This window comes from Phyllostomus discolor, chromosome 5, assembly GCF_004126475.2.
Source record: "Phyllostomus discolor isolate MPI-MPIP mPhyDis1 chromosome 5, mPhyDis1.pri.v3, whole genome shotgun sequence".
NCBI classification, from domain to species: Eukaryota; Metazoa; Chordata; class Mammalia; order Chiroptera; family Phyllostomidae; genus Phyllostomus; species Phyllostomus discolor.
The window spans coordinates 30,726,646-30,751,576 of NC_040907.2; the positions used below are offsets into that span (position 1 = coordinate 30,726,646).

The following is a 24,931-nucleotide window of genomic DNA, read 5'->3' on the forward strand; positions in this document are numbered from 1 at the left end:
TCCGCACCTCTGCAACGGCCACTTGCCCGGTCTTCCGATTCACGTCCCAGCTGTTTATGGCTGTGCCCCTCCACCCGCACCCCCCATGCTGCCAGAACAGGTAGGTGGGCCATGAGTCTGGTGAAGTGTGCTGGGCTGGGCTAGGATGGCTCTGAAAGCCACATAGTTGGTTTTCACAATAAAAACATTCATATCATTTTGTGTGCTAAGCATTTCACCCAGACCATTACCCAGTACATGACCACATGCTTGCTGAATATCGTCTTCACTTCCGGGTGAATTAACGAGAACTACAGTTATGTGACAACAGCTTAGAACACAGGGCCTGTCCCACTTACGAACAGAGTGGCCCTAGGACCTTATGTCCTGACATTTCTACTTGCAAACTTCCCACACTGTCGGAAAGAAAAGCACCAAAGTCATCTGAGGTGAGTTCATATAGAATATATTTCACTCTTTAAAAATAAAACTTTGAGCATAGCTAACATCTGTACAAACTACAAAAATAAACATCTCCATATAAATAAGTTATGTGGTAGGAGGTGGGCAGGGGGACAGAGCCTGCCCAGGGGTCACCGAGCAGTGGCGGGCCAGGACTGGCAAAGGTGCGAGAGGATCCCTCAGGCCTGGCCTGCTGGGGGCAGCGGTGTGGGGTGGGGTGGCGGGAGCAGGGCTGCACTGCAGCCTGAAGTGCTGGCTTTCACCCCTGCCCAGACACAGGGACAGGTACTCAGGGCCCGCTGTGGGCAGCTGCTCCTGGCCCAGAGGGTGTCAGTCCTCTAGGGTATCAGGGAGGTCAGTGACGGCCAAGTCAGGGCAGGGGTGCTAGCAGACAGGCAGCAGCAGCAGCAGCAGAAGCAGAGCTCGCCAGGAGTCTGTCCTGCACCCAGTAACCCACCCCTTGCTTCCCAGTGACTCCGTGTGGCCCACGCAGTCTCCATGCTTCTGCTGCTCTTTCACTCAGAGGCCGGACACGGTGCCCTGGAAGTGAGGTTGCTGGAGTTGTTGGCAGCTGGTGTGGCAGCAGGGGACCAAGCAGGCTCATCGGAGGCTGGGTGGATGTAGGCGCCAGGCAGCGGGGGTGGGTGGAGGGCTATGGTCATGGAGGTAGTCACTCTGGCAAAGCTCTGGGGCAGGGTGGGGGGCAGCCCCCACCTAAGCCCTCCTGCTCGTGGAGCTGAGGGGTTCAGGACCTCCGGGCTCTCCTTGTACATCTGTACCACCTGGGGACAGACACCATCCCCAGTGAGCCCAGGGGCTGCTGGAGCCTCAGTCCCCTCCATCGCTTCCCTGGTGCATCGCCATGGTTGTTGGGAAGCCTGGTGGGCCTCTAGCAGGATATGACAGCTGACAACGGACAGGATGTTAAGGCCCAGGACAAACCATGCACCTTGCACTGGACCCTGAAGGCTGAAGGCTAAAGGCTAAAGTAGGTTCTATAAGGAAGCCTAGAGAATCCTGGCCGGGTAGCTCAGTTGGTTAGAGCGCTATCTTGAAATACTAAGGTTGCGGGTTCAATTCCTGGTCAGGGCACATATAGGAATCAATCAATGAATACACAAATAAGTGGAACAAATGGATGTTTCTGTCTGTCTGTCTCTCTCAGTAAATTTACTTAAAAAAAAAAAGCCAGGAGAGTTGAGGGGCAGGGGCACAGTGTCTGGGCAAAGGGGCAGGCTGCCACCTTTCCGTTGGTGCCACCTCATGGGGAGGATCCTTGTGAGTTGAGTCCTGTCTCTTGGCCACTGAGGGCATTTTGTCCTGGCTCTATCCCTTGCCTGTCCTACCTCGTCCCTGGGCTAGGGAAGGAACGGTCACCTCTGGCGGGGGGCCCAGGATGGACAGCAGCACGGGCAGCAGCACGAGCCCGTGGAGGAGGCCCAGGAGCGTGAGCACTGTCAGCACCACGAAGAAGTACCTAGAAGGAGGCGGGAGGGCAGCTTGGGCAGGCTCTGAGGAGGGCATGGGCTGGCCCCGCCTCCCCGCCCGCAGCCCTCCCCTACCTTACGATGAAGTCGAAGTTGGAACCAGCAAGCATAAGCAGACCCAGCAGCGTGGAGACGGCCCCATCCATCACCGGGGCGAAAGTGTGCTCTAGGGCCCGGGCGGCCCGCAGGTTCCGGCTGCCCTGGGCGGTCAGGAAGCCCTGGGGGAACAAAGTGGTCCTAGAGCTGCTCCTTGGCCAGCCACGGCCAACTCTCGTGTGCCCAACTTCTGTACATCTGTCCCCGGGGGTCCTCCAATGCCTCAGCCCAAAGAAGGCCAGGTGAGCTGAGTTCCTGGACACTGTCCAGGCAGCATGCGTGAGTCCGTGTAGAACGCCGTACAGGTGTGTCTGACGAGACACAGAGCGGTGTCTAGAAGAGGCTGGCAAACCACAGCCTGTCACCTATTTTTGTAAATAAAGTTTTGTTTAAACAGCCACACCCACTCATTTCTGTGCTGTCTGTGGCTGCTTTGCTGCTACAGTGGCAGAGTCGCAGTAGACACTTGATGACCGCCAGCCCGAAGTGTTCACTCTCTGGCCCTTTACGGAGACAGTGAACTGTGCACCCTGGTCTGGGAGGATGGACAGTATAAAGTGCTAAGTTACTTCTCAGCGTGGCATTTAGAGGATTTTTATTCCTTGAACTTTTCTGCACGCCGCCCCCGCCCGTATTGTTCTTGTGACCAGAATGGTAACAGGCCTGTCTGGGCAGAAAAAGAAGGGGGCCATTGGCGGGGCTGGCCCATGGCTCCCTCCTCCGTCCCCTGTCCTGGCGGACGCCCTCCTTCACCCCCATGGCCGCCTGCTGCCCGCCCGTTGCTCCGACCCCCTTCACGGTGAAGCATCCGCAGGAATCTCTGGTTCCCACTTCCTCTCCTCCGTTCTGTCCTTACCCCGTTCTGGTCAGGTCTTTGTCCCTTCCTCCCTACTGAAATGGCTGCTTATTTATTTATTCGTTCACGTGTTTAACAGTACATTCTAGAATATAAGCCCCTTGAAGGTAAAGCCTGTATGTATTGCTATGATGTCTCCAATTCTTAAACAGTTCCCAGCATGTAGCAGGGGCTGGATGAGTATGTGTTGCCCACAGAGGCAGCTGGCCTGCCCCTCCCGCAGCGCCTGTGCTCACCAGAGCCACGTGGACTGTGAACTCGACACCGATGCCCACAGAGGCCACGAGGATCACCACAGGGATGGCACTCAGCTTGATGCCCAGGAAACCCATGATGCCGAAGAGCTCCACGGTCATCAGCGCCAGGACTAGCACCTGGGAAGGGCAGTGCTCACACAGGGCTCCTGGGAGGAAGGATGATGGGACAGGCAGGGGAGGGTGGGGGAGCTCTGGGTCTCTCTGGTCCCAACCCTGCAGACTCACTATGAGGCCAGCGGCCCAGGGGTTGAGTAGCAGCAGGGCACAGACGAGAAAAGTGCAGACCAGCAGGATGCAGACGGCCAGCAGGAAGCAGCGCCGCAGGCCCAGGTACTGCTCCCAGAAGAGGAAGGGGGAGCCGCTGGGGTAGGCGCGCACCCCAGCCAGGCCTGCCTCCGCGCACGCTGCCCGGGCCCCCTCGATGGCCTCCACGAAATCCGAAGTCTTTTGGAGGCCATGCAGTAGGAAGGGGAACTGGGCAAACTCCAGGGGCTGGGCCGCCGGGACTGTGGAGGGGAGGGGGCGGCAAGGAGAGGGAAGGGTGGCCAGTGAGCACAGGGAGCGGCAGGCAGGGCCTCAGGGTAGGGGCCCAGGCCGAGGCTTTGCTGGCTCCCCCCGGACTCACTGCGGAAGTTCTCCCCGGTGGTGTCGTACTTGTCGTGCAGCCACTCGGGAGGCGGGGGGTAGAAGTTGGCCTGCGAGGCTGCCAGGCCCAGGGGGTCACTGCTCACCCACACGGTCAGCCCCACGTAGAAGAGCTCGGGTGGAATCAGCCCCTCCTTGTCCACCAGCTTCTTCGTGGTCAACTGCAGAGGCAGGGAGGGCTGAAGGCCTGGGCCTGTGAGGTCCGGCCCCCTCTGTGCGCCCTGACCCTCCCGGCCCTCTCCCAACCTGGCTGAAATCCAGCGGCTCCCGGGAGTCCCCGGTCTGGATGAGCAGCTTGTAGGCCAGGGCCCCGTCCTCAGAGCCGTTGCGGTACGAGTGGCGGGTGATGCGCCCAGAAGCCCAGTCCTGGTCAAATGCAGCCTGGATCCCTGGGGGCGAACAGGGTAGGGTGCAGTTAGCCTGCGGCCCCAGGGCCCCTGCCTGCAGCAGCCCTCCCCCTGGTCTCCTTGCCTCCTACCCTGTAGCCAGCTGCGGTAATAGTGTAGCCAGGTGCGGGGCGCCTGAGTGGCGGGTGGGGGCAGCACGGCCTTGAGGGAGCTGAAGCGCTGGTGCAGATCAAAGAGGGCGCGTTGGGAGTGGGCGTAGTCAAAGCCACCCTGTGTCACCAGGGCCACCTCGTACAGGGAGAAGTACCTGAGCTGGGCGCTCAGGAAGGCATGCTCCTTGGTGCCCCGAGGCACCACGTCTGTCAGGGCCAGCCCGTCCTGCACCAAGGTCGCTCCGTAGAGGCTCAGGCCCAGCAGAGCCCCACAGAGTACCAGCACCACAGCCTGTGGGAGAGGACAACTCGGATGGAAGCCCAGGGATGCCCCCAGCCAGCAGATGCTGGGCCCGGCCCCCAGCCCGTCTTGGGGCCCAGAGACACCTGAGCCTCCGCCCTGGCCCACCCCAGCCCCTCCAGGCGTGGGGTTTCTTACCTTGGCATGTGACTGGAGCAGCAAGGGCGCAAACTGATAGCGGGCGAAATGGGCAAGGTTCCAGCGGGCACAGGGCGGAGACCTGCAGGCTGCCTTCTGCCTTGTCCCCTCCTCCTGGCCTAGAAGGTCCCGTGTGGACCCTCCTGGGCTGAAGAGCTCCGAGCTCAGTGGGTCAGAAGGTGGGGGCACCAGCTGGGCGTGGGGAGGCAGGCTGGTGACCACATGCTGGCTGCTGGCTTCGCAGTGGGCAAAGGCTTGGACGGTGGCAGTCAGATGGGCGATGCCCACTGGTACTGTCCTATCTGCCAGCTCCTGGGGCAGGATCTGAATCACTCGAGCAGAGCAGGGGCTGAAAGAGGTAGAGAGACAGGGTGATGGGTCTGTGTCTAGAAATGCTAGTGAGGGGACAGGAGGGGAGGGAGCCAAGGAAGGAAGGCCTGGTGGGGTGGTAGGCCTGGGGGTGCAGGGACAGCACCTGGAGAAGCAGCAGAGCACGTCCAGGCGCTGGCAGTGGCGCCTGTGCAGGTCCAGGCTGAGGACTGCTGGGAAGACAAGCATCACAGCTGCAAAGTTGCAGCCAACCACGATGGCCGCCTGGGGGACGGACAGGAAGGGCACAAAGGCTGGATGAAGCACGTTCCCAGCTCCACGCCCCCCTGCGCCCAGCGCCCCTTTGTGAAGCCTCACCTGCAAGGAGAAGGCCCGTAGCGCGGGGATGGGGACCAGGGCGGCCATGAAGAAGGCGACCATGTTGTTGATGGATGTGAGTGCAACACTGGGGCCCATGCGTTGCAGACACTCGCCCGTTCGCTCCTGCCAGGACAGGGGAGGGGCCGTGAGGCTTCGAGGCAGAGTGAAGGGGAGGCTTGGGAACTTGGGACGGCAGAGAAGGGACCATGGTCACACAGCAGCTCACGTGCATTGAGCACCAAGAGCGTGCACGCACACTTGACTTGAAGTCTCTCGCCAATCCTCTCATCAACCCTTGTGATATAAGCACTGTTATTATGCCCAGTTACAGATGAGGAAACTGAGGCACAGGGAGGTTCATGACCACCCCTATGCTGAAGTGGGGAGAGCCCAGGCTGGAGAGTGAGGCCGCACCTGGAGAGGGGTCCCTGATGGAGCCTCTGTAAAGGCATGTGCCAGCAGGAATATGTCATCCACGCCGATGCCCAGTGCCAAGAAGGGCAGTACCTGGAGGGGCACAGGGGTAGGCAGCTGCAGGAACGGAGCAGCTGGAGCTGCGGGACCCTGCGTCCGCCCTACCTGGTGTACCTGGGTGGTGGCAGCATTGAAAGCGATGCCGAGCAGGGCGCAGAGCCCGAGGCCCGAGGCCACAGCCAGGGCCACCAGCAGCACCCCGGCGAGGCCCACGGCACCCTGGGACTGGGCACAGTCCCACCGCAGCATTGTCACACAGGCATAGGCCAGCTGTGGGGAGAGGGGACACTGTCTCGGACGGGAGTCCCCGGGGAGGGACTGGGTGGCGCCGCGGGCAAGGTACCAGGATGGGACCCACCATGAGCAGATAGCCTCCTGCCACACGGGCGGCGCTGACTTCGGAGAACGCATGCAGGATGTCGTCCAGGGTGGTGGAGGAGAAGGCGTGGATCTGCTGGGACCCGTTCTCAGGCAGGGAGTCCTGCGCCAGCTGGAGAGACCGGGCGGGTCTGAGGCGCAGGAGGGGCGCGGCCTCCGGGCGTGGTGCCGCTCCGCCCCCCGCCCACACCGACCTGCACGAAGCGCCGCTGCCAGGCCTGCAGCACCGTGCCGGCCTGCTCCTCGCTCCAGCCGATGTCGTGTGTCTGGTAGTCACCCCGGAAATGCTCGTACAGCTGGCGGGGGCTCATCAGCAGGAAGGTGCTCTGCAGGGCCTCTGCCCTGGTGAGGGGCAGGAGAACGGGGTGTCTGAGCCAGCCTGAACGCCTAGCGCGGGGTGCGCTGGGGGCTTTGGACAGAGCTGCCTGGAGTTGGAGTGTGGGTGCCCAGTCTGGGGTCCCGTTCGCGAGTCCCAGGGGAGGCCCTACCTCAGCAGCTGTCCTTGGGGGTCTCTGGCCATGCCTCCCAGCAGCAACTCCTCCTGCCAGTGCATGAACTTGTGGGAGAAGCCGTGGCAGCCCCCGCTCAATTCCTGAGCCACATTGGGAGCCTGGAGGGGGTCAGAGACGGGGCTTGTCACTCAAGGCCCTGGCTGTGGTCCCTGGGCTGGCACCTCCAGGAACCACGGAGTTCTGAGGGCCCCATGCGTAGATGACGGTGTCCTGAGCCGCTTTCTCGCGCTTGAAGTGAACGGTAGAAGACAGGCCACAAGGGGGAGCAGGGGCCTTGGGACGGCGTAATTTTGGTTGATTTTGGAAAAAGGTCCACATTCCCAGGGCCATGAAGACACTCAGGAAACTAGGTGTGCTGCTTGTGCTCAGCTAATCTGTCTTTGGTCTCCCTGTGCACATCTGTTTTGGTAAAGTCCAGCCTTTCTGGGCTTAGAGAAGGACAAAGGGATTCCCGTGCCACCTGAGGGTCCCTTGGAAGAACGGACAGCTCCAGGCGTGTAGCACAGTGCAGACAGGGTAATGATGTCCAGGAGATGGAGGGCAGGGCTCGGAGCAGAGGGGGCTCTCCCCTGTAACCCAGGGACACAGGAGGAGGGGGAGGGGTGGAGAGTAGCCTGGACTGGGACCCACCTGCCTGCTGTCACGGTTAGGAGCAGTGGGCGGGCAGTGAGGGTCATCAGGGTTCAGACAGGGCCGCCCCACGTAGGCCTGGCCCACCTGTGCCTTGTCAAGTAGCTCCCGGAAGCCCTCAAGGGAGGCAAAGGGACCCAGCTCTTCCAGGAGCTGCTCGGGATCCAGGTTGGTCCACTGGATGTCGGGGCGGCCGCTGAGGGAGAGACCACGGCTGGTGAGGGTCAGGGATCAATTCCCACCCTCCGAACTGCTCCTAGGGGACCCATGCTGTACCCCACCCTCCTCTGTATGGAGGGTGTGCGAGGCTAAGCTTCCCGGAGCTCCAGGCTGCTCCAGCCGACCCGGTCGCTGTAGTGAGCTGTGGGCAGGTGCAAGGGGCTCAGGGGGGCATCAGGAACAGGTGCAAAAGGCCCAGAAAAGACCCACAGGGGCTCTTCCCAAGCCTTTTACCCGTAGCTCTAATACACGACCATCTGGACACCTGCTTCTCACAGGTTTTCTCTCTGGCCTGGGCAACAGCTTAGCTGATTCGTTGCCAAGTCTCCCTGGCAAAGTCTCTTTCTGGGGATCTTTCTTCTCCTTTGCTCAAGATCTCTGTTTTGCTCTGTCCGATTCAGAGGGTCTGCCTTTCCTGCGGAGTGCAGGGACGGTGGCATGGAGAGAGCCCGGGGCTGCTCTGCTCTGACCCTGGTCTGGGGGGGTCACTAGGCCCTCGGTGAGGTTTTGATCGTCATCTTTAATCCCACCCCTTTTCCACTGGGGAAGTCCCCGAACCCCGCAAGGCAGGGCCGGGGGGCAGCGGCACTCACGGCAAGTAGGCAGAGCCCCCTTGGAGTTTGGCTCCCTCCCAGAAGCAGTCGAGCGGGGTGAGGATCACGCACGGGAACAGCTTCTCGATCATCTGCCAGGGACACCCCAGGCCACGTCAGTCCTGTCTCTGGGCTCCTTTCCCCATGACCTTTGTAGGATGCCCTCTGCAACCCCCCACCCTGACCTTTAACCTCCTGGAGTCTCTCTGAGCCCCCCCCGCCCTGCAGAGAAGGTTCCACCTCCACCCTGTCTCAGAGGACTGCCCAGGACACTCACCCGCTCAATCATGCCGTTTTCGATGAGGGGAACTCCTGACTTGTAGCAGATTTTGTTCAGATCCCAGGACCTGCGGCAGCCAGGGCGCAGGAGGTCAGCAGACGAGGGCGATTCCCACTCTGGCCCTGCCAGGGCATGCCTCGCCCCCAGCTGCTCAGGGGATCAGCCAGACTCACTTTCCATAGAGCGATACTTGCACTTTACTGGCGGTGAGGGCTGCCTGGAGGTGGAGGCGAAGTGCCTCGGGTGTGAGGACGTTCTCTCCCTCCTGGCGCGGGGTCTGTATCAACATCTGGGAGGTGTACGCAGCCTCCTCCCCCAGCTTCTCCTTGGTGTACCGCAGCTCCTGGCTCACCCGGCTGCCCGCTGCCGGAGCAGAGGGAGGGGAAGCTCAGGGGGAAGAGCCTTGGTGGGTCAGAGCTCTGGAGGCCATGGGACCCTCACCCACGGACGCCTCCCAGGACAAGTGGGCCACACCGACTCCCCAGGCTCCAGTCCCTCCGCGCAGAATCTGGAGTTCTACCGGGAAAGCCAGGGCCTCAGTGGTGTGGCTCTATGGAATTCTTGTGTGGTCTAAGATTTGAGCAGGAACCAGGCTGGCTAGGTTTGGGCCAAGTAACTTAAAAACTGAGAGATCAGCCCTGGCTGGTGTGGCTCAGTGGGTTGGGCGTTGTCCTGAGGACCGAAGGGTTGCAAGTTCATTTCCAGGTTGGGGCATGTGCTTGGGTTGCGGGTACAGTCCCCAGCTGGGGCACGTGTGGGAGGCATCCGGTTGGTTTCTCTCTCATGTTGATGTTTCTCTCCCTCTCTTTCTCTCTCTCTCCCTCTCTCTAAAACAATAAGCATATGTTCAGGTGATGATATAAAAAAAACCCACATGAGAGCAGTATGAGCTGGGCCAGGGCTGGGGCTATGGCTGCATCCTGGTAAGGGGGCTGTCGCTCGGTCTCGCTCTGCTCCAGTGGGGAGGACAAGAGGGAGAGAGGGGGCCAACAGGGAGGCTGCCATGGCGAGGGTCTCCAAAAGGAACAGGCCTAGGGCTGGGGCTGGTTCATAGTCTGGGTTGCCCCAGGCAGTGATTTACACCCTTATACCCTTTTGTAAACTGCTCTACCAAGAGGGTAGGGATGGGAGGGCCTGTTCATTGTGGGCCCCACGGGGGCACAGGTGAGGGGGAGATCAGACGTCTCTCAGTGTGGTGCCGTCCACATACTGCTTTCGCTCACGTGGGAAGTACCTGGAACCAGCTCGTGTGCCCTGGCAGAGGTGAGAGCAAAGTGGGCCGAGGGGAAGAACGGGCTGCAGGTCCCTTCCACCAGGCTCTCTGTCCAGACAACAGGGAGTCCTGGCGCCAGCCCTGCCTTAGCCTCCTTGATGGGAGCTTCCCCACGTCACTGGGGCTCGGGGGAGGCGAGGAAGCTGCGAGGGGATACCTCCTGACTGGCCTGGGAGAGGGGGAGGGGCAGTGTCAAACCACCCGGAGGCTTTGTGGGCTTGGTCTGGTGTGAGACCCACTTCTGCCTCTCCCTGTTTGGGACCCTTTCCTGTTGGTCCCTGCCACCCCTGGGGCCCACACGCACGGCTACTCTGAGTCCCAGCCCCACCTGGGATCATCATGCTCCCCAATCTTTTTTTTCAAACCCACATAATCTCACTCATGAGAGCCCCAAACCCTTGGTAACCCCCAAAACAGATTCACCTGTATGTTCACATCCCCCCCACCCCAAATCACTTTGATAGCCCTCTCCTCATGAATCCAGTGTCACACAGCCCACGTCCGTCTACTCTTTTTCTTTCTTCTCAGACTCCCACTGCTTTCCCAGGCCAGAGCTGCCGCGAGGAGGGGGGACCAAGATAAACTCCCCACAGTCAGGGTGTGCTGAGGGGAAGGAGGCGTGGGAGAAGGAAGGCATCCAGAGAAAGCTAATAAGAAAGCAGGAGGAAGAAATACTGACAACTTAAAACACAACATCAGGGAGAACAAAGAATCCTGAATCCTGAAAAAAAAATGAGAACCAGAAAAAGATGAACCTCTGCTGACAATGATGATGACAGACATGAGGACAGATGGACTGGGAGGTATTACATGGGCAGGAAGAGACAGCTGGTGCGGGGGGAGCACGCAGGTTGTTATACACCTGGCTTTGAGCCTGAGCTCTGATGCTGTACTTGGGCAAATTACTTAGTCTCCTTGACCCTCAGTTTCCTCATCTGTAAAATGAGGACAGTGCCTTCCTTGGCAGAATTAGAATCAATGCAAAGTCCTTAGGAAATTTCCCAGCATGCAGTAGGCACAGATGTGGAGTGCTTATTCAATAGTTGCTGGGACAGAAATGATATAATAGAAAAAATGAGAAAGTACTGGAGAAAAAAAATGGCTGTGAGTGGGGAGGAAGTAGGAAAATGGGAGGAGACATCACATTGACATTTGTTAAAAACTTTGGAAGATGGAGACATAGGTAAACATGGCTCACACCCTCGCACAACCACAGCAAAATTATAAATAAACTGCAGAACAACTATCATTCGGAACCATCAGAAAATCAAGCTGTATGGAAGTTCAACTACTAAGGAGTTAAAGAAACCACATTTGTGCAGACGGGTAGGAGGGGTGGAGACCTGGAGATGTGGAGACGAGGAATAGGCCGTTCCCACACCCACATGTGGTGGATAAAAATTGGAGGGCAGGGGGTGGGTAATATCTTGGGAGTGAGGGATCCCAGGCCAGCACCAGACCACCCAGATGAGGGCTCCAGTGCCAGGAAGATAAGTCCCCATAACTTCTGTCTATAAAAACCAGTGGGGATTGGGTCAGTGGAAGAAACTGCAGGATTCTCAGGCATCTTCTTTTGAAGGACTTTCATGTGGACTTACTTCCTCTGGGTTCCAGCACTGGGGCAACAGCTTAAAGGGTTAGTGGCACATGGGGAGGAACTAAAGTGTCTGGCATCAGGGTAGGAGCTGGGGGAAAGCTTCCTCCCGGACAGAACTGCAGGCAGTGGCCATTGTTCTTTTTCTGCACCCACACAGAGAGCCACAGTGCAGCGGCACCATCTGAGGCCCCATCAACCTGACTCTCAGTTTGCCCCACCTTGGCAATTATCTAAGGCCCTGCTCCATCCAACTTAAGGGCCCACCCAAGCTATTAACAGTGGCTTTTCCATATGAGTGGCTTGGCTTGGTGTAGGCCTCAGACCTTCCTATATCTGCACAAACAAGCAACACCTGAGCCCAGCCACCCATACCTCTTGCTAAGTGGTTCCCATACTAGCAGCAGCCATCTGCAGGTCACTTTTTAGCTTACACCAAGTGGCTCTGAACATAACACAAGTGGTGGTTGACCTTGGCCTGTACCACCTGGGAAACTCCAGAGCTTGTGCACTCAGTGGAAGTTACAGACCACGTCAGAGCACCATCACCCAATCACCTCCACAAGCCACAAAGGGAGGTGGTTGGTGGCCAGGGGTCATAGACAGTTCTACCACCTGACTGGACTGGGTAAACCCTCCCATTAACCTGGTGACAGCAGTCAAGACTCAACTATAAGAGCAGGAGCTACTCAGCCCATATGGAGGGTGCACCTCAAGTACCCAGCTTGGGGATAAGGGAGGCTGTGCTACTAGACCCTACAGGACACCTACTACATTAGACCATGCTACAAAGACACAGAGTCATAGCAGCTCTACCTAATACATAGAAACAAACACAGGGAGGCAGCCAAAATGAGGAGACAAAGAAACATGGACCAAATGAAAGAACAGATCAAAAATCCAAAGAAAAGAACTAAACAAAAATGGAGATAAACAATCTATCAGTTGCAGAGTTAAAAACACTGGATATAAGGATGCTCAAGGAACTTAGTATATATGTCAACACCATAAAAATGACCCAATCAGAAATGAAGGATACACTAACTGAAATAAAGAACAGTTTACAGGGAATCAGCACAGTGGAGTGGATGAATCAAAATCAATGATTAGGAACATAAGGAAGCAAAAGACATCCAATTAGTATCGCAAGAAGAAAAAAGAATAAAGAAAAAACAAGAATAGTGTAAGGAGCCTCTGGGACAACTTCAAGTGTACCAATGTTTGCATCATAGGGGTGCCGGAAGGAAAAAAGAAAGAGCAAGAAATCGGAAAACTATTTGAAAAAATAATAAAAGAAAACTTCCCCTCTTCCAGCCAAGATGGAGGTACAGGTAGATATGCTTCTCTTCCTCGCATGATCAAAAGAAGGATAACAACCAATTTCAAAACAGAAAACAACCAGAACTGCCAGAAAATAAAACTTTATGGAAGTCTGACAACAAAGGAGTTAAAGAAACATCCATCCAGACTGGCAGCAGGGGCAGAGACATGAAGCTGGGGTGCGACAAGGTGAGGGGTGGTGGGCTGGGACATCCCACATCTGTGTACAGATAAGTGGGGAGGAACAACTAGGGAGCGACACAGACCACACAACCCAACGTTCCAGTGCAGGAAACTAAAGCCTCAAAACCTCTGGTTGTAAACAACTGTGGGTGTCGTGGCAGCAAGAGAAACTCCTAGTTTCATAGGAGAGTCTGTTGGAGGGGCCCATGGAGTCCTAGAATGTATATAAGCCCACCCACCTGGGAATCAGCACCTGAAAGGGTACAACCTGGTTGTGGGCAGCAAGGGAGGAGACTGAAAAGGGGGACAGAGCCAAGCAAGCAGCATTATTCCCTCTCAGACCCCTCCCCCACATACAGCACCACAACGTAGAAAAGTGGGTTGCCCCACCCTGGTGAATACCTAAGGCTCTGCCCCTTACAACATAACAAGTGGGCTGAGACAAAGAAATATGGCCCAAATGAAAGGACAGATAAAAACTCCAGAAAAAGAACTAGGTGGCGAGGAGATAGCCAACCTATCAGATGCAGGTAATCAGTATGCTCAGATAAATGATTGAGTACGGCCGCAAAATAGAGGAAAAAGTGAAGGCTATGCAAAGTGAAATAAAGAAAAATATATAGGGAACCAACAGTGAAGGGAAGGAAACTGAACTCAAATCAAAGATTTGGAACAGAAGGAAGAAATAAACATTCAATTGGGCAGAATGAAGAAACAATTCAAAAAAATGAGGAGAGGCTTAGGAACCTCTGAGACAACTTTAAATGTTCTAACACCCAAATCATAGAGGTGCCAGAAGGAAAAGAGAAAGAACAAGAAATTTAAAACTTATTTGAAAATATAATGAAGGGAAACATCCCTAATCTGGCAAAGGAAATAGACATGCAAGTCCAGGAAGCTCAGAGAGTCCCAAAGAAGTTGGATCCAAGGAGAAACACACTGAGACACATCATAATTAAATTACCCAAGATTAAAAGTAAGGAGAGAATCTTAAAAGCAGCAAGAGAAAAGGGGACAGTTACCTACAAAGGAGTTCCTATTAGACTATCAGCTGATTTCTCAAAAGAAACTTTGCAGGCAAGAAGGGGCTGGAAAGAAATATTCAACTTCATGAAAGGCAAGGACCTACAACCTAGCTTACTCTATCCAGCAAAGCTTTCATTTAGAATGGAAGGGCAGATAAAGTGTTTTCCAGATAACATCAAGTTAAAGGAGTTTATCATCATCAAACTCTTATTGTATGAAGTGTTCAAGGGACTCATCTAAGAAAAAGAAGATGACCAAAACTATGAACAGTAAAATGACAACAAACTCACAACTATCAACAACTGAACCTAAAAACAAAAACAAACTAAGCAAACAACTAGAACAGGAACAGAATCACAGAAATAGAGATCACATGGAGGGTTATCAGCAGGAAGGGGACAGGGATAGAAAGGAGTAAAAAGGTGCAGGGAATAAGAAGCATAATTGGTAGGCACAAAATAGATGGGGTGGGGGGGCAGTTAGGAATAGTACAGGAAATGAAGAAGCCAAAGAACTTATATGTGCTATCCATTGACATGAATGAAGGAGGGGAATGCTGGTGGGCAGAGGGGTGCAGAGCAAGGGGGATAAAGGGGAGAAAAAAATGGGACAAATGTAACAACATAATCGATAAAATATACTAAAAAAAGAGAAAAAAGAGAAAACTTTCCTAATTTGGTAAAGGAAATACACATGCAAGTCCAGGAAGCATAAGGAGTCCCAAACAAGATGGACGCAAAGAGTCCAAGACACGTCTTAATTAAAATGCCAAAAGTTAAAGATTCTAAAAAGCAGCAAGAGAAAAGCAGACAGTTACCTAAAAAGGAGTTCCCATAAGACCGTCAGCTGATTTATCAAAAGAAGCTTTGCAGACTAGAAGGGACTGGGAAGACGTATTCAAAGTGATGAAAAGCAAGGACCTACATCCTAGATTATTCTATCCAGCAAAGCTATCATTTAGAATTGAAAGGCAGATAAAGTGCTTCCCAGACAAGAAAAAACTAAAGGAGTTCATCATCACCAAACCACTATTATATGAAATGTTAAAGGGACTTATTTAAGAAAAAGATCAAAACTATGAACAAAAAAATGGCAATAAATGCATATCTGTCAATGATTGAATCTAAAAACAAACTAAGCAAACAAGAAGAACAGAGACGGAATCATGGATCTAGAGAGCATTTTGACTTTTTGGTTCACAGGCCAGCACTCAATCCACTGAGCCACACCAGCCAGGGGCTGGAGAGCTATTTGATGGTTGCTAGGTGGGAGAGGGTGTGGGGGAATGGGTGAAGAGGTGAGGGGACTAAGAAGTACAAATAGGTAGTTACAGAATAGCCACGGGGATGTAAGGTACAGTACAGGAAAGGGAGTACCAAAGAACATATATGCATGACCCACAGACATGAACAACGGTGTGGGGATTGCCTGAGGGAGCGGGGGTGCTGGGTAGAGGAGGGGCAAAAGGGGAAAAATTGTGACAACGGTAAAAGCATAATCAATTAAACAAACAAACAAAAACCCTTTAATACCTAGATCTGACCAGGTAGCTCAGTTGGTTAGAGTGCTGTCCCAATACGCCAAGGTTCTGGGTCTGATCCCCAGTCAGGGCACATATAATAATCAACCAATGAATGCATGGATGGGCAGAATAAGAAATCGATGTTTCTCTCTCTCTAAAATCAATAAACAAAGATTAAAACACCCCAAACTTGAATGCCTACAAAGGTGAGAATATAACTGTTAGCAAGCATGTAAAAAGAGCACACCTTATAGGTAATTCTATAAATGCAAATGAAAAGAGCAACAAATTACTATCTATCTAATTAGCAAAAATAAAAAACTGATGGCACTCGCTGCTGGCCACAGCGGTGCATCCGGCCCGCCATGGGAGTGTATTTGGTCCAGTGCTTGGGGAAAGGCAACGCTGCAGTGCGGATCGGAAAATATTCATCATCTCCGGTCTAGAAATTCCACCTGTGAGGGCCCGTGAGCTACTGTAGGGTCTCGGGCTGCCGCAGAGGGAAACGGGAGCCAGGCTTGGGCAGAGAAGTGAGATGACCTGACTTTTTCATCACTAACAACATATTTTGGAGCAAGTTGTAGATAATGGGTGGCAGTTGGCCAGGGGCCGGAGTCGGGAAAGGCCGTTCTGCACCAAGGCGCGCAGGGAAGTGTCGAAGGCTAGGCACTGCTGGACCACCAACGCAGAGGCTCAGGCAGTGCTGCAGACGCCACGCAGAGTCCGGACATGGGAGGCCTAGGAAGTGTGCGAAGAAGCTGGGACTTGATTCCGGAGAGTCCCCCAAACCTAGTAGAAAGTGGTGGAAGGACTCTTCATGGGGACTGCCTTGGCAAGATTTAGGTACGCCACAGGAGGGCAGTGTGGAGGCAGACTTGAAGGTGAGGGCCACAGAGGATCAGTCACCTCTCTAAGGGACCTTGATTTCCTTGGCAATCCTCGGAAAGGCCTTGTGATTCAGGGCAGCTGGGCCCCTCCGACCAGTCTCAGAAGCCATCGCAGTAATTCCACTGCCTTTGCGCAGTGGATGACTTAGGCCTAGGGTACTACCGGTTCTTGCCAAAGTGACCATATGGGAAGTCAGTAGGGGACTTCCGGTCAATTTTCCCTTACATTTAAAAATGGATACGAGAGAGAGATGACTTCTTTTTCCCGCCACCGAAGCAGCTGTGACAAGGAGGTGATAAGCCTGAGGACAAAAGCCCAACACGCTGAAGGAGGCAGAGGAGAAGGCTGGCAAGGACCTGGGTCCATGCTGACATCCCTAGTTGCTGAACTGACCATTCTGGAGCTGGTCTGCTGTCTGCTGCCAGATGTCCTGTCACAGAGGATGATGAACCCGTCTTCTCCCTCCCTCCCCTCTCACCGGGCTAACAGCAGTCTAAATGATACAATCAGAGGTGTGTTGCCAGAGGGTGAAAAAGGCTTCCACTAGAACAATGGCCACGGAAGTGGGAAGGAGGGTCTGTTACGAGAGAAGTTAAGGAGGAAGAAACTGCTGGTTTAGTAACCAGCTGGGTGAGCAAGGAGAACTGAGGCTGACCTCCAAGGTTTCAGAGAGAAATTCTGGGTGTTCAAGTAGATGGTGGTTCCACCGGCCGCTGATATGTGGCCACGCCCTGCCTTCAGACAGCTTGGCTACCTGGCTTCCATCATCAGGGACAGCTTCCGTTTCAACCGCGTCTGTCCCTGTTTCTGTAAGTGCTGGTCGGGCTCTATGTCGTGGTTTTTATTTGAACAATCCACCTCTGAGCCCTTTAGCTTCAGTCACACTCCAGCTCTCACCAGGACAAAACTGGAGAGGGGACCCTGAACTCTTGATAGCCAAGGTCGGGCTTCTTCCTTTGCTTTCTGGATTAGCAAAATGGAAAGGAAGAGACCGTACCTTTCCATCCTCACCTTGGTCAGCTCCTCCTTGCCTAGGGTATTGCTGGGAGAAGCCTCAACTACAGAAGTACAGACAAAAGATCAGGTCAAGATCATTGCTTTTACCTCACCCCCAGCCCTGGCCAATACATGCCAGAACAGTATTCTGAAATAAAGGAAAGAGTCCTAAGAATTGTCTGCAATGCTCTTATACCACTCTCCCACAAACAACAGCAAAAATCCGGTGGGATCCAGCCTGTCCTGTGTGGGAGTGTAGGAGACAGGATGAGGAAACGTCAAGGTTCAAGCAGCTTGGAGATGAGGAAGATCTAGGGAATGGAGAAGAAGGAAGAGGGGGAGACAGCTTCTATTGTGGCAGGAAATCCCAGAGTAATTTAGGACCACCCAGGCGGCAGTGCCGTGGGTGGGGATGTGCATGTGCGTGCGCGCACGTGTGTGTCCTGGGGCGGGAGGCAGACAGGCAGGCGCAGAGAAACATCTGCTCTGGACCCCAGGGCTGGCCGAGTGTGTGTGTGAGAGCCTGCAGAGGGCCGGGGGCAGGGTGGGGACGGGGTGTGGGAGCCCAACAGGCAGGCAGGCAGGCAGGCAGGCAGGCGGGCAGGCGGGCAGGCGGGCAGGGAGGCTCCAAGAAACATCTGCTCTGGATCCCGGAGCTTGCCAGCATTCGAAACAACTCAAGGGTGTGAGACTCTAACCTGAGCCCTGCCCTTGGGCGTGGGCCAGGGCTGGGGCAGTTTTGAGGAGCCCGCAAATGCAAATGTTTGGGCAACAATGGAGGGGAGCTTGAGTCTGCAAAGGGCTGCCATGTGAAACCGGCCCGGGAGAGGGCTATGCCCAAAGTGTTCATAAGAAACCGTTTCATCTCCTTCTTCCCTCAGGAAGTGAGGACTTGGTCCCACTGGACCCTGCTGTTGCTTCAAAGTGCAGATTCACTCATGTCTGCAGGGGCCTCTCTCTCTGGGGCCCTGCTGGCTGACTCACTTGGCTTCCCTAGGCCTCCAGTTCTAACTTTTCTGGGTCTCCTGGTCAGATGTGATTGCTCCCTGTCTTCTCTTATCCGACACAATCACATTCTGCTTTGGGTTATATTGTATATTACATTTCAGTCCACGTTTTACTTTCCTTGCTACTAAAAGAGGGGTCTTTTCTAGTGGCCTTTGCACATCCTGCCATGCAGCTCAAAAATTCACAGACAAGGTGGGCGATGCACGCTGAACGCACACAGAGATCACCATTTGGTACACCTCTTCTCGGGGCTCCATCCCCTGCACGTGTCTGTTCACGGGTGTGGGTGGGAGCAGTGCTCCCAGATGCCCAGGCCCCAGCGGGCAGGTGCCCCCCTCCAGACCCAGAGCCGAGCCCACCTGAACTCAGTAGCCAGCTCCTCGCCCTGTTCTTGCCTTGGGCTCGCCATACCCAAGCAGCCATGGTCAGGGCCCACAACTCACCTTCCACCCAGAGCTGCTCTAGGTCTGTCTCAATGACGGCCACGCGGAGACCCAGTACCAGGGCCCCAAAGGCCAACAGTCCCAGGAAGAGCACTTTGCCACAGTGTCTCTGGATCCTGCAGCCCAGAGAGAAGAGCAGGCCCTGGAAGTAGGCACGGAGCCAGAGCGGAGCCTTTAGGCTCCCAGCTAGGATCTGGGATGGAAAGAGAAGGGTCAGTGGGCATTACTGCAACAAGGCATGAAATCCTTCTTCCCTTTTCTCCCCAGGTACACCCTCTGCCAAGCCCTAGCTTCTTGGTTTCTGGATGCAGGGCAGGGAGGACCTACAGAGACGCAGGGCCAAACCTGGAGTAAGGTTTAACTGCATTCCCTGTCCTCCCACCCAATACACACCTGTGTTCTGAGAATAGGACACATACATACACACACACCTGTTCTCAGGTGGACAGAAGTGAACCCACAGACACTCTCAGCGGCCAGGTGCAGAAGAAACACAGACACACACACACACCACACCTTTCCCGGGCGGACAGTAACACAAGGAGCTTAGAGACAATCCACCTTGCATAGGCCTGAGTGACAGACGGCGTCCCCAGACCTGGTCCCAAGCTTCCTTCTTTCGGCTTCTCCTCTACTCACCTGGGGTGCCGTGGATCTAGCTGGGGGTGTGTAGACTGGGGGCAGCTCCCCGAGGGGCGGTGGCCCAGCCATGCTGGTGGAGATGGGGGGCCTAAGCACCCCCAACCCGCGTTATCTGGAAGCCCTCATAGGCTGGCCTGATCTCCCTGGGGCGCGGGGCTGCTCAGGCGCGGGGCGTGGGTGAGGGTCGGGTGCCCGCGGCCGCGGTGGCTGTGACCCGGAGGAGTGCAAGGCGGACGCTGGCCGGGGCAGGCAAGCAGCCGAAGGAGTCCCGCGTGCCCGCAGAGCTAACTGCTGCCGGCCGGCTAAGTCCCGCATGGATCGAGGTGGCGACCGCAGTGCCGAGAAGGCGTCTGCAGCCCTAGAAAAAGGGAGAGGGCAGAGGCGAGGCTCTCTCATTGGCTGAGGGGCCCGAAAATTACCCGGATCCGCTGCTAGGCAACGGCGCCGCGGGGGGGGGGGCAGTACAGGAGACCACCCAGGCAGGGCTACCCCTAGCCTCGCCTCCCCGCCCGCTCAGGGGCCCTCGGGGGAGGAAGAGGGAGGGAGATCCCGGAGAGGCAGAGCGCTGGCCAAGTGTAAATCAAGAAAGGCCAAAGCTGAGAAAGGGTATCTGCTGGCCCACCCAGCCAAGACCCAAACTCTCCTTTTCCCTCTTCTCTGCCTGCACCCTTGCCCCATCCAGTCCACTCTCTTCACTGAGGCCAGTCATCTCTAACATGCAAATCTGCTAACTCCAAAACACAAACGCACTTGGAGCACAGCAATCAGCATGATCTAACTAAAGCCTCATCTCCCACGGTTTCTTCACACCCACTCAGTGTTTCTTCCAGCCCAGCAGAGCCACATGTAATGTCCTAAATGCACCATATTACGCCTTGCTTTTTTCTTCCTACAAGTCTTGGCTCTTTCATTTCAGCAGGCAATCTTCAAAATTGAACGCGCATCGACCACCAGTCTTTGAAGTCTTCCTTGATTCACATCTCCCTCCTGAGTTTGCTTCTTCCTCTGTGCTCCTTATCGCACTCAATGGCTGTATTTATTATCGCATTTATGACAACTTATGCACGTGAGAGTCTACCTCCCTCACTAGAAAATAGATACTCCGTAATTGTTGAGTGAGTAACTGAGAGTGGAAGAAACCAGGGTGAAAAGGACTGGAAACAGGCAAGGATCCCTTCATTACACTTCTGTCACCTACCCCCTCTGAGCATGCTGCTTCTGCCAGGTTCCTGACTGATTGTCTCTGAGGGGCAAAGGAGGGTAAAATCAATATTCTAAAGTAAAGTTTGGGGAAAAGAATCTCCAATACATTCATTACTCTAATACAACTACTATTATCTCTGGCCAATTTCTCGTTCAGTTCTTCTAGACTTGTTTATCATTGCATCATAAATATTTCATGTTACTACATAGTCTTTGTATCAATCATTTGGAGACTGTCCTTAGGACAGATTCCCAGAAGTGGGGGCGTTGGGTCAAAAAGTAGAACATTCTTATGGCTCTTGCAACAGATTGCCAAGTTGCTTTCGAAAACTTGGATCCATTACCGTCAGCTCCAGAGCCTCAGTCCTGGGAGAAAGGAACATTTCAAGTTGAGGGGTGAGTGCCTGACAGGTTTGCTGCTTCCACTGGTCCATTCATGCAGCAAAACGTGCCTGTGGAGCAACTAATACGTGTACGATGCCATTGACCAAGTAGTAACTACACATTCAAAGTAGCGCATGCGCATAGCACTTTGTGCCTCCCCGTCAGAGAGCAGTGGGTCCTATTGTGGATAAAAAGTGTACCCTTAGCAATTCTCTGGAAATAGAAATAGCCTCTAAACTAAGGCGTGTGGGCTGCTGGACTGCTCTTGGGGCTACAGCCAAAGACAGGCATGGCTGGGTGTCATCAGGACTGCAAATGGAGAGAATCTGCTGCAAGTAGCTCTTGAGACCTGTCCCTTATCAGATTCTGTAAGACATAAAGTCCCTGGAGAATGCACTTGTAATTGCCTGGGCCTTGGGCAGACTCAGCTTCCACCGCAGGCCCATCATTTGTAACAACTGTGGTGAAGTCCAGGACGTCTCTGGGTGCTTCCGGGGTAGGGCCTGCCTGCTAAGAAAACTTTTTGCCTTGTAGGTCAAAGACCAGAGTGGGAGGAATTGGTCTGTAGTTCTAACCATTGCAACCCAGGGCCTAGTGTTCTCTGGCTGCTCCAAGATCCAAAATTGCCTTTCTTTTCCCCGACAAAGTGATTTCCTGAGTGCAGCTGAGCTCAGCCAGGGAGAGCTAAAGCCACAGACCCCAGGGAACGGGAAGTGGAAGCTCCTCTTTTCTCTCTACCAGCAGCCTGCTTCACTGTCACTTCGACTGCACCTAGGTATATGTTTTGGGCCCAAACTAGAGAAGTTGTACAAAGAATAACAAGAGAAAAGCAATCTAATTAAATACATTATCAGCAAGGAGTAAGTGTAATTACTGATTAATGAAACAAACATCTCTTCAGATAGGGGTGTCCAACCTGCTGCTCACAGGCTGCATGTGGCTCAGGATGGCTGTGATTGCAGCCCAACACAAAATTGTAAAGTTACTTAAAGCATTCTGAGATTTTTTTTTGTGATTAAGTGTTGCAATGTATTTAATGTGTAGCCCAAGACAACTCTCTTCTTCCAGGGTGGCCCAGAGACACCAAAATGTGGGACACCCCTGTTAGGGTTTCTTATGTGTCCCACCCCTTTGCTAAACCCTCTGGGGTTGCAGAGTGCCTGTTTTTCAGAAGTTCATAGCTTAAGGGAGAGAACAGAGGCCACGGGGAAACTGGGATACACAAGGAGAATTCCAGAAGTTGAGGAATTGGATTGGAGAGATGGGACGATAACTGAATGTAGCAGAGGATATAACTCAAGGTATGCATCTTTACTGGCTGTGAGATCTTGGGCAAGTCACATAATCTTTGACATTGACATAAAGATTAAATGAGATAATATTTATGGCTGAGGAACAGTGCCAGGAAAAGGGAGGTTGGTCTCTCTCTCTCTCTCTCATACACACTCACACATACTCTCTTTCTCTCTCTCTCAATCTGGGTAAAGTGACCAGCCTGGCTGTGGGGTGGGGTCCATGGGTGAGGAGCCAGGGCAGGCCTGTTTTCCCTATACTCCCCCAGGTTTCTCACTCATCACACTTTGGGCTAGTTTTTGGCACCTGGGCCAGGTAGAGTCAATGACCCTGAGATACAGAGGGGCCCTTGCAGTCCCTACCGCCACCCACTAAGTTTAGGGGCCAAGTCTGGCAATGTATGCCCCTTCCCCACTGGCAGCGTTAGGTCAATAGTTTATGTCAAGTCTCCAGTGCCAGAGGCTGCAACCAGAGATCAGAGAGTGCCCTGCACCTTGAGGGTGGGGTGAGAAGATAAGAATCATAGCAGAATCTCCCCACTTATCCATTGCAAAGGCCGTGACGCAATCCTTCTGGGTGGTGGCAGACGGCTCAGGTCGAGGACGAGGACGGGTCATCCTGGCCTCCAGCAGAACACACTCTGCCCAGCCTCTTTTCTTCCCTGTCAGCTCCATCAGAGCTGTTTTCTAGACCTTCTGTCTGGGTGGTCCCTCCCACACCCCTCTCCCCGTTCCTCAAACACATTTAACTATTTACAAAGCAGCATAAGAAGGCCTGGCTTAAGTTCCTCCTTAGGGGTAGGGGTGGCTATGGAGAGAGAAAGTATGCTCTCTGCAATTCTCTGGAACAGAAACAGCTCCTGAACTAGGCCAAGTAGTAACTACATATTCAGGCCCTGGACTGCTCTCGGGGCTCCAGCTACAGCCGATTCCCTCTCAATCCTCTGTGGGAGGGAGTGAGACAGGAAGGGTGTTGTGGTGAAGGACTGAGAAGGTTAGCCTCTGGCCTTGGGAAAACACTTGGAGGGCAACCTTGGCCGTCAGTTCCCTTAGAGCCTCAGGGAGCTCTTGTCAGGAGGTCGGGGTGAGGTGGTGGTGGAGGAGAAATTCCTCGAGTGGTAGCCATCAAATTCTGTCTGACCTGGTAAGCTCCCAGAACCCTGTTCCTCCACACCTCCCCAGAGTCCCCCCGATCTGTCACCGAAGGCCCCCTTCTTCCTTTCCACCACCTCCACCTCCGTCGGAGCGTCACGGATAAGGGGCTGGGCACATCCCATCAATACTTTTCCTGTCTGGCCCTGCTGGCTTCTGTCCCACAGGGAGGTAGCTGGCCTGTGAATATTCAGTTGTGTACTCTGTTTCAGACATACCCAAACCCTCTGTAGCTGCTGCCAAAAGAAAACAAAAACTGTCCCTGCCTTCTGGCAGACAAATAGAGCAAAGAGAAGAGAAATCAAAGCATCTTGGGCAACCAGCCAGCCCTGCAATTATTAGAGACAATAGCAGCAGTGTCCTGAGCTGGGGGCTGCTCTCAGCTGGGACTCAAACTCAGCAAGGCCTTCCTGGGGGAACCTTGCCTTGTCCGTCTCCCCCAGTTCTCGCCTGTTTCCTGGTGAAGGGGCTACTTATAGGCTTGTGCAAGGGAAGGAAGAGGTTTTTCCTCTACTTACTGTAAGGGATTCCAAGGGCTCAGTGGGAAAGATCAAGAAGAGGTATGGGAAGCCCCTGGGACAGTTTAACCAATCCCTTCTCCTCCCTCAAACCTACCTAACTCCATCCCCTTTCTGTGGTCAAGGAGCAGTCTTCTGGCCTCTTGGGCTATCCAGACCTCAAGGGCCAGAAAACTCTCGGAGCAAGGTGATAAGACCTGAGAATAGAAAGGGCCTTTGAAAGTTACCCAGTCCAGCCCTGGCTGAGTGGCTCAGTTGGTTGGACCGTTGACCCGATATGCCAAGGTTGTGGGTTCAATCCCTGGTCAGGGCACATACAAGAAGCAACCAATGAATACATAAATAAGTGGAACAACAACAAATTGGGACTTCTCTTTCTCCCCGCTCCTCCTTCCTCTCTCTCTCCCGGGTTCAGTCCAACTATCCCATCCACAGATGGGGAAACTCGGTCCAGAGGAGAGGTGGTGACCTGGCCAAAGCCAAACCGCACTGCAAGGGCAGGTCTTCTTCCATCCAGGCCAGGACTGCCTGCAGCCTCATCTGGACCCCACAAACTTAATTTCGGTGCCTTGGGTACCACCCTAGCTCTTCATTCCCACCTCCACTGCAGTCCTGTTCAACCAGTTCTGCTGGGCCATCTCAGCTCCTGTCTGATCAGGACAAGCTTTCAGGAACCTTGTTCTGACCAGTGGGAAGAAGATGGAGCTTTAGAGCTCTCGAGACAGCGGGTGGAGGTGGGCAGCCCCCAGGGAAGGCGTGCTCCCCGGCTCACTCAGTGTCTCGCTCGTTCAGTGAGAGCAGCACTGAGATGCAGGTGAGGTCGCTCAAACGAACTTAAGAGACTTCAGATTTCTGAAGCAATGTAGAAACCAGTACTTTTCTAATTGCTGCCACCCACAGTGAGCACATCAAGAGAAACCTTCACTTTGCTAGCTCTGGGTGGTGAAACCTCACCCCAGGAAGCACTTTCATCTTCCACCGAACTCCTACA

At 54.2% G+C, this 24,931-nt stretch overlaps 1 protein-coding gene across 7 annotated transcripts; it reads right to left on the reverse strand.

Moving 5' to 3' along the window:
* Positions 1–424: 424 nt before the first annotated feature.
* Positions 425–24,221, reverse strand: PTCH2 (patched 2). Of its 7 annotated transcripts, none has more exons than XR_004903169.1 (23): positions 19,389–24,219; positions 18,750–18,942; positions 8,670–8,859; positions 8,494–8,563; positions 8,217–8,308; positions 7,405–7,600; positions 6,751–6,872; positions 6,457–6,604; positions 6,243–6,374; positions 5,999–6,154; positions 5,825–5,917; positions 5,408–5,533; positions 5,196–5,314; positions 4,721–5,069; positions 4,437–4,573; positions 4,261–4,348; positions 4,029–4,171; positions 3,763–3,943; positions 3,363–3,470; positions 3,117–3,254; positions 2,004–2,146; positions 1,819–1,918; positions 425–1,223 (listed from the first exon to the last, which is right to left on the reverse strand). XR_004903169.1 is itself a non-coding variant. In XM_028513245.2 (22 exons), the coding sequence occupies exons 1-22, from the start codon at positions 19,458–19,460 to the stop codon at positions 1,156–1,158; spliced, it is 3,252 nt and encodes a 1,083-aa protein (XP_028369046.1). In that variant the 5' UTR covers positions 19,461–24,217; the 3' UTR covers positions 425–1,155. The 7 variants fall into 7 exon arrangements, 5 of the variants coding, with proteins under 5 accessions (XP_028369046.1, XP_028369044.1, XP_035881848.1 ...); XR_003684613.2 differs by having other exon boundaries at positions 3,363–3,643; XM_028513245.2 differs by having other exon boundaries at positions 4,261–4,573; positions 19,389–24,217.
* Positions 24,222–24,931: the final 710 nt, after the last annotated feature.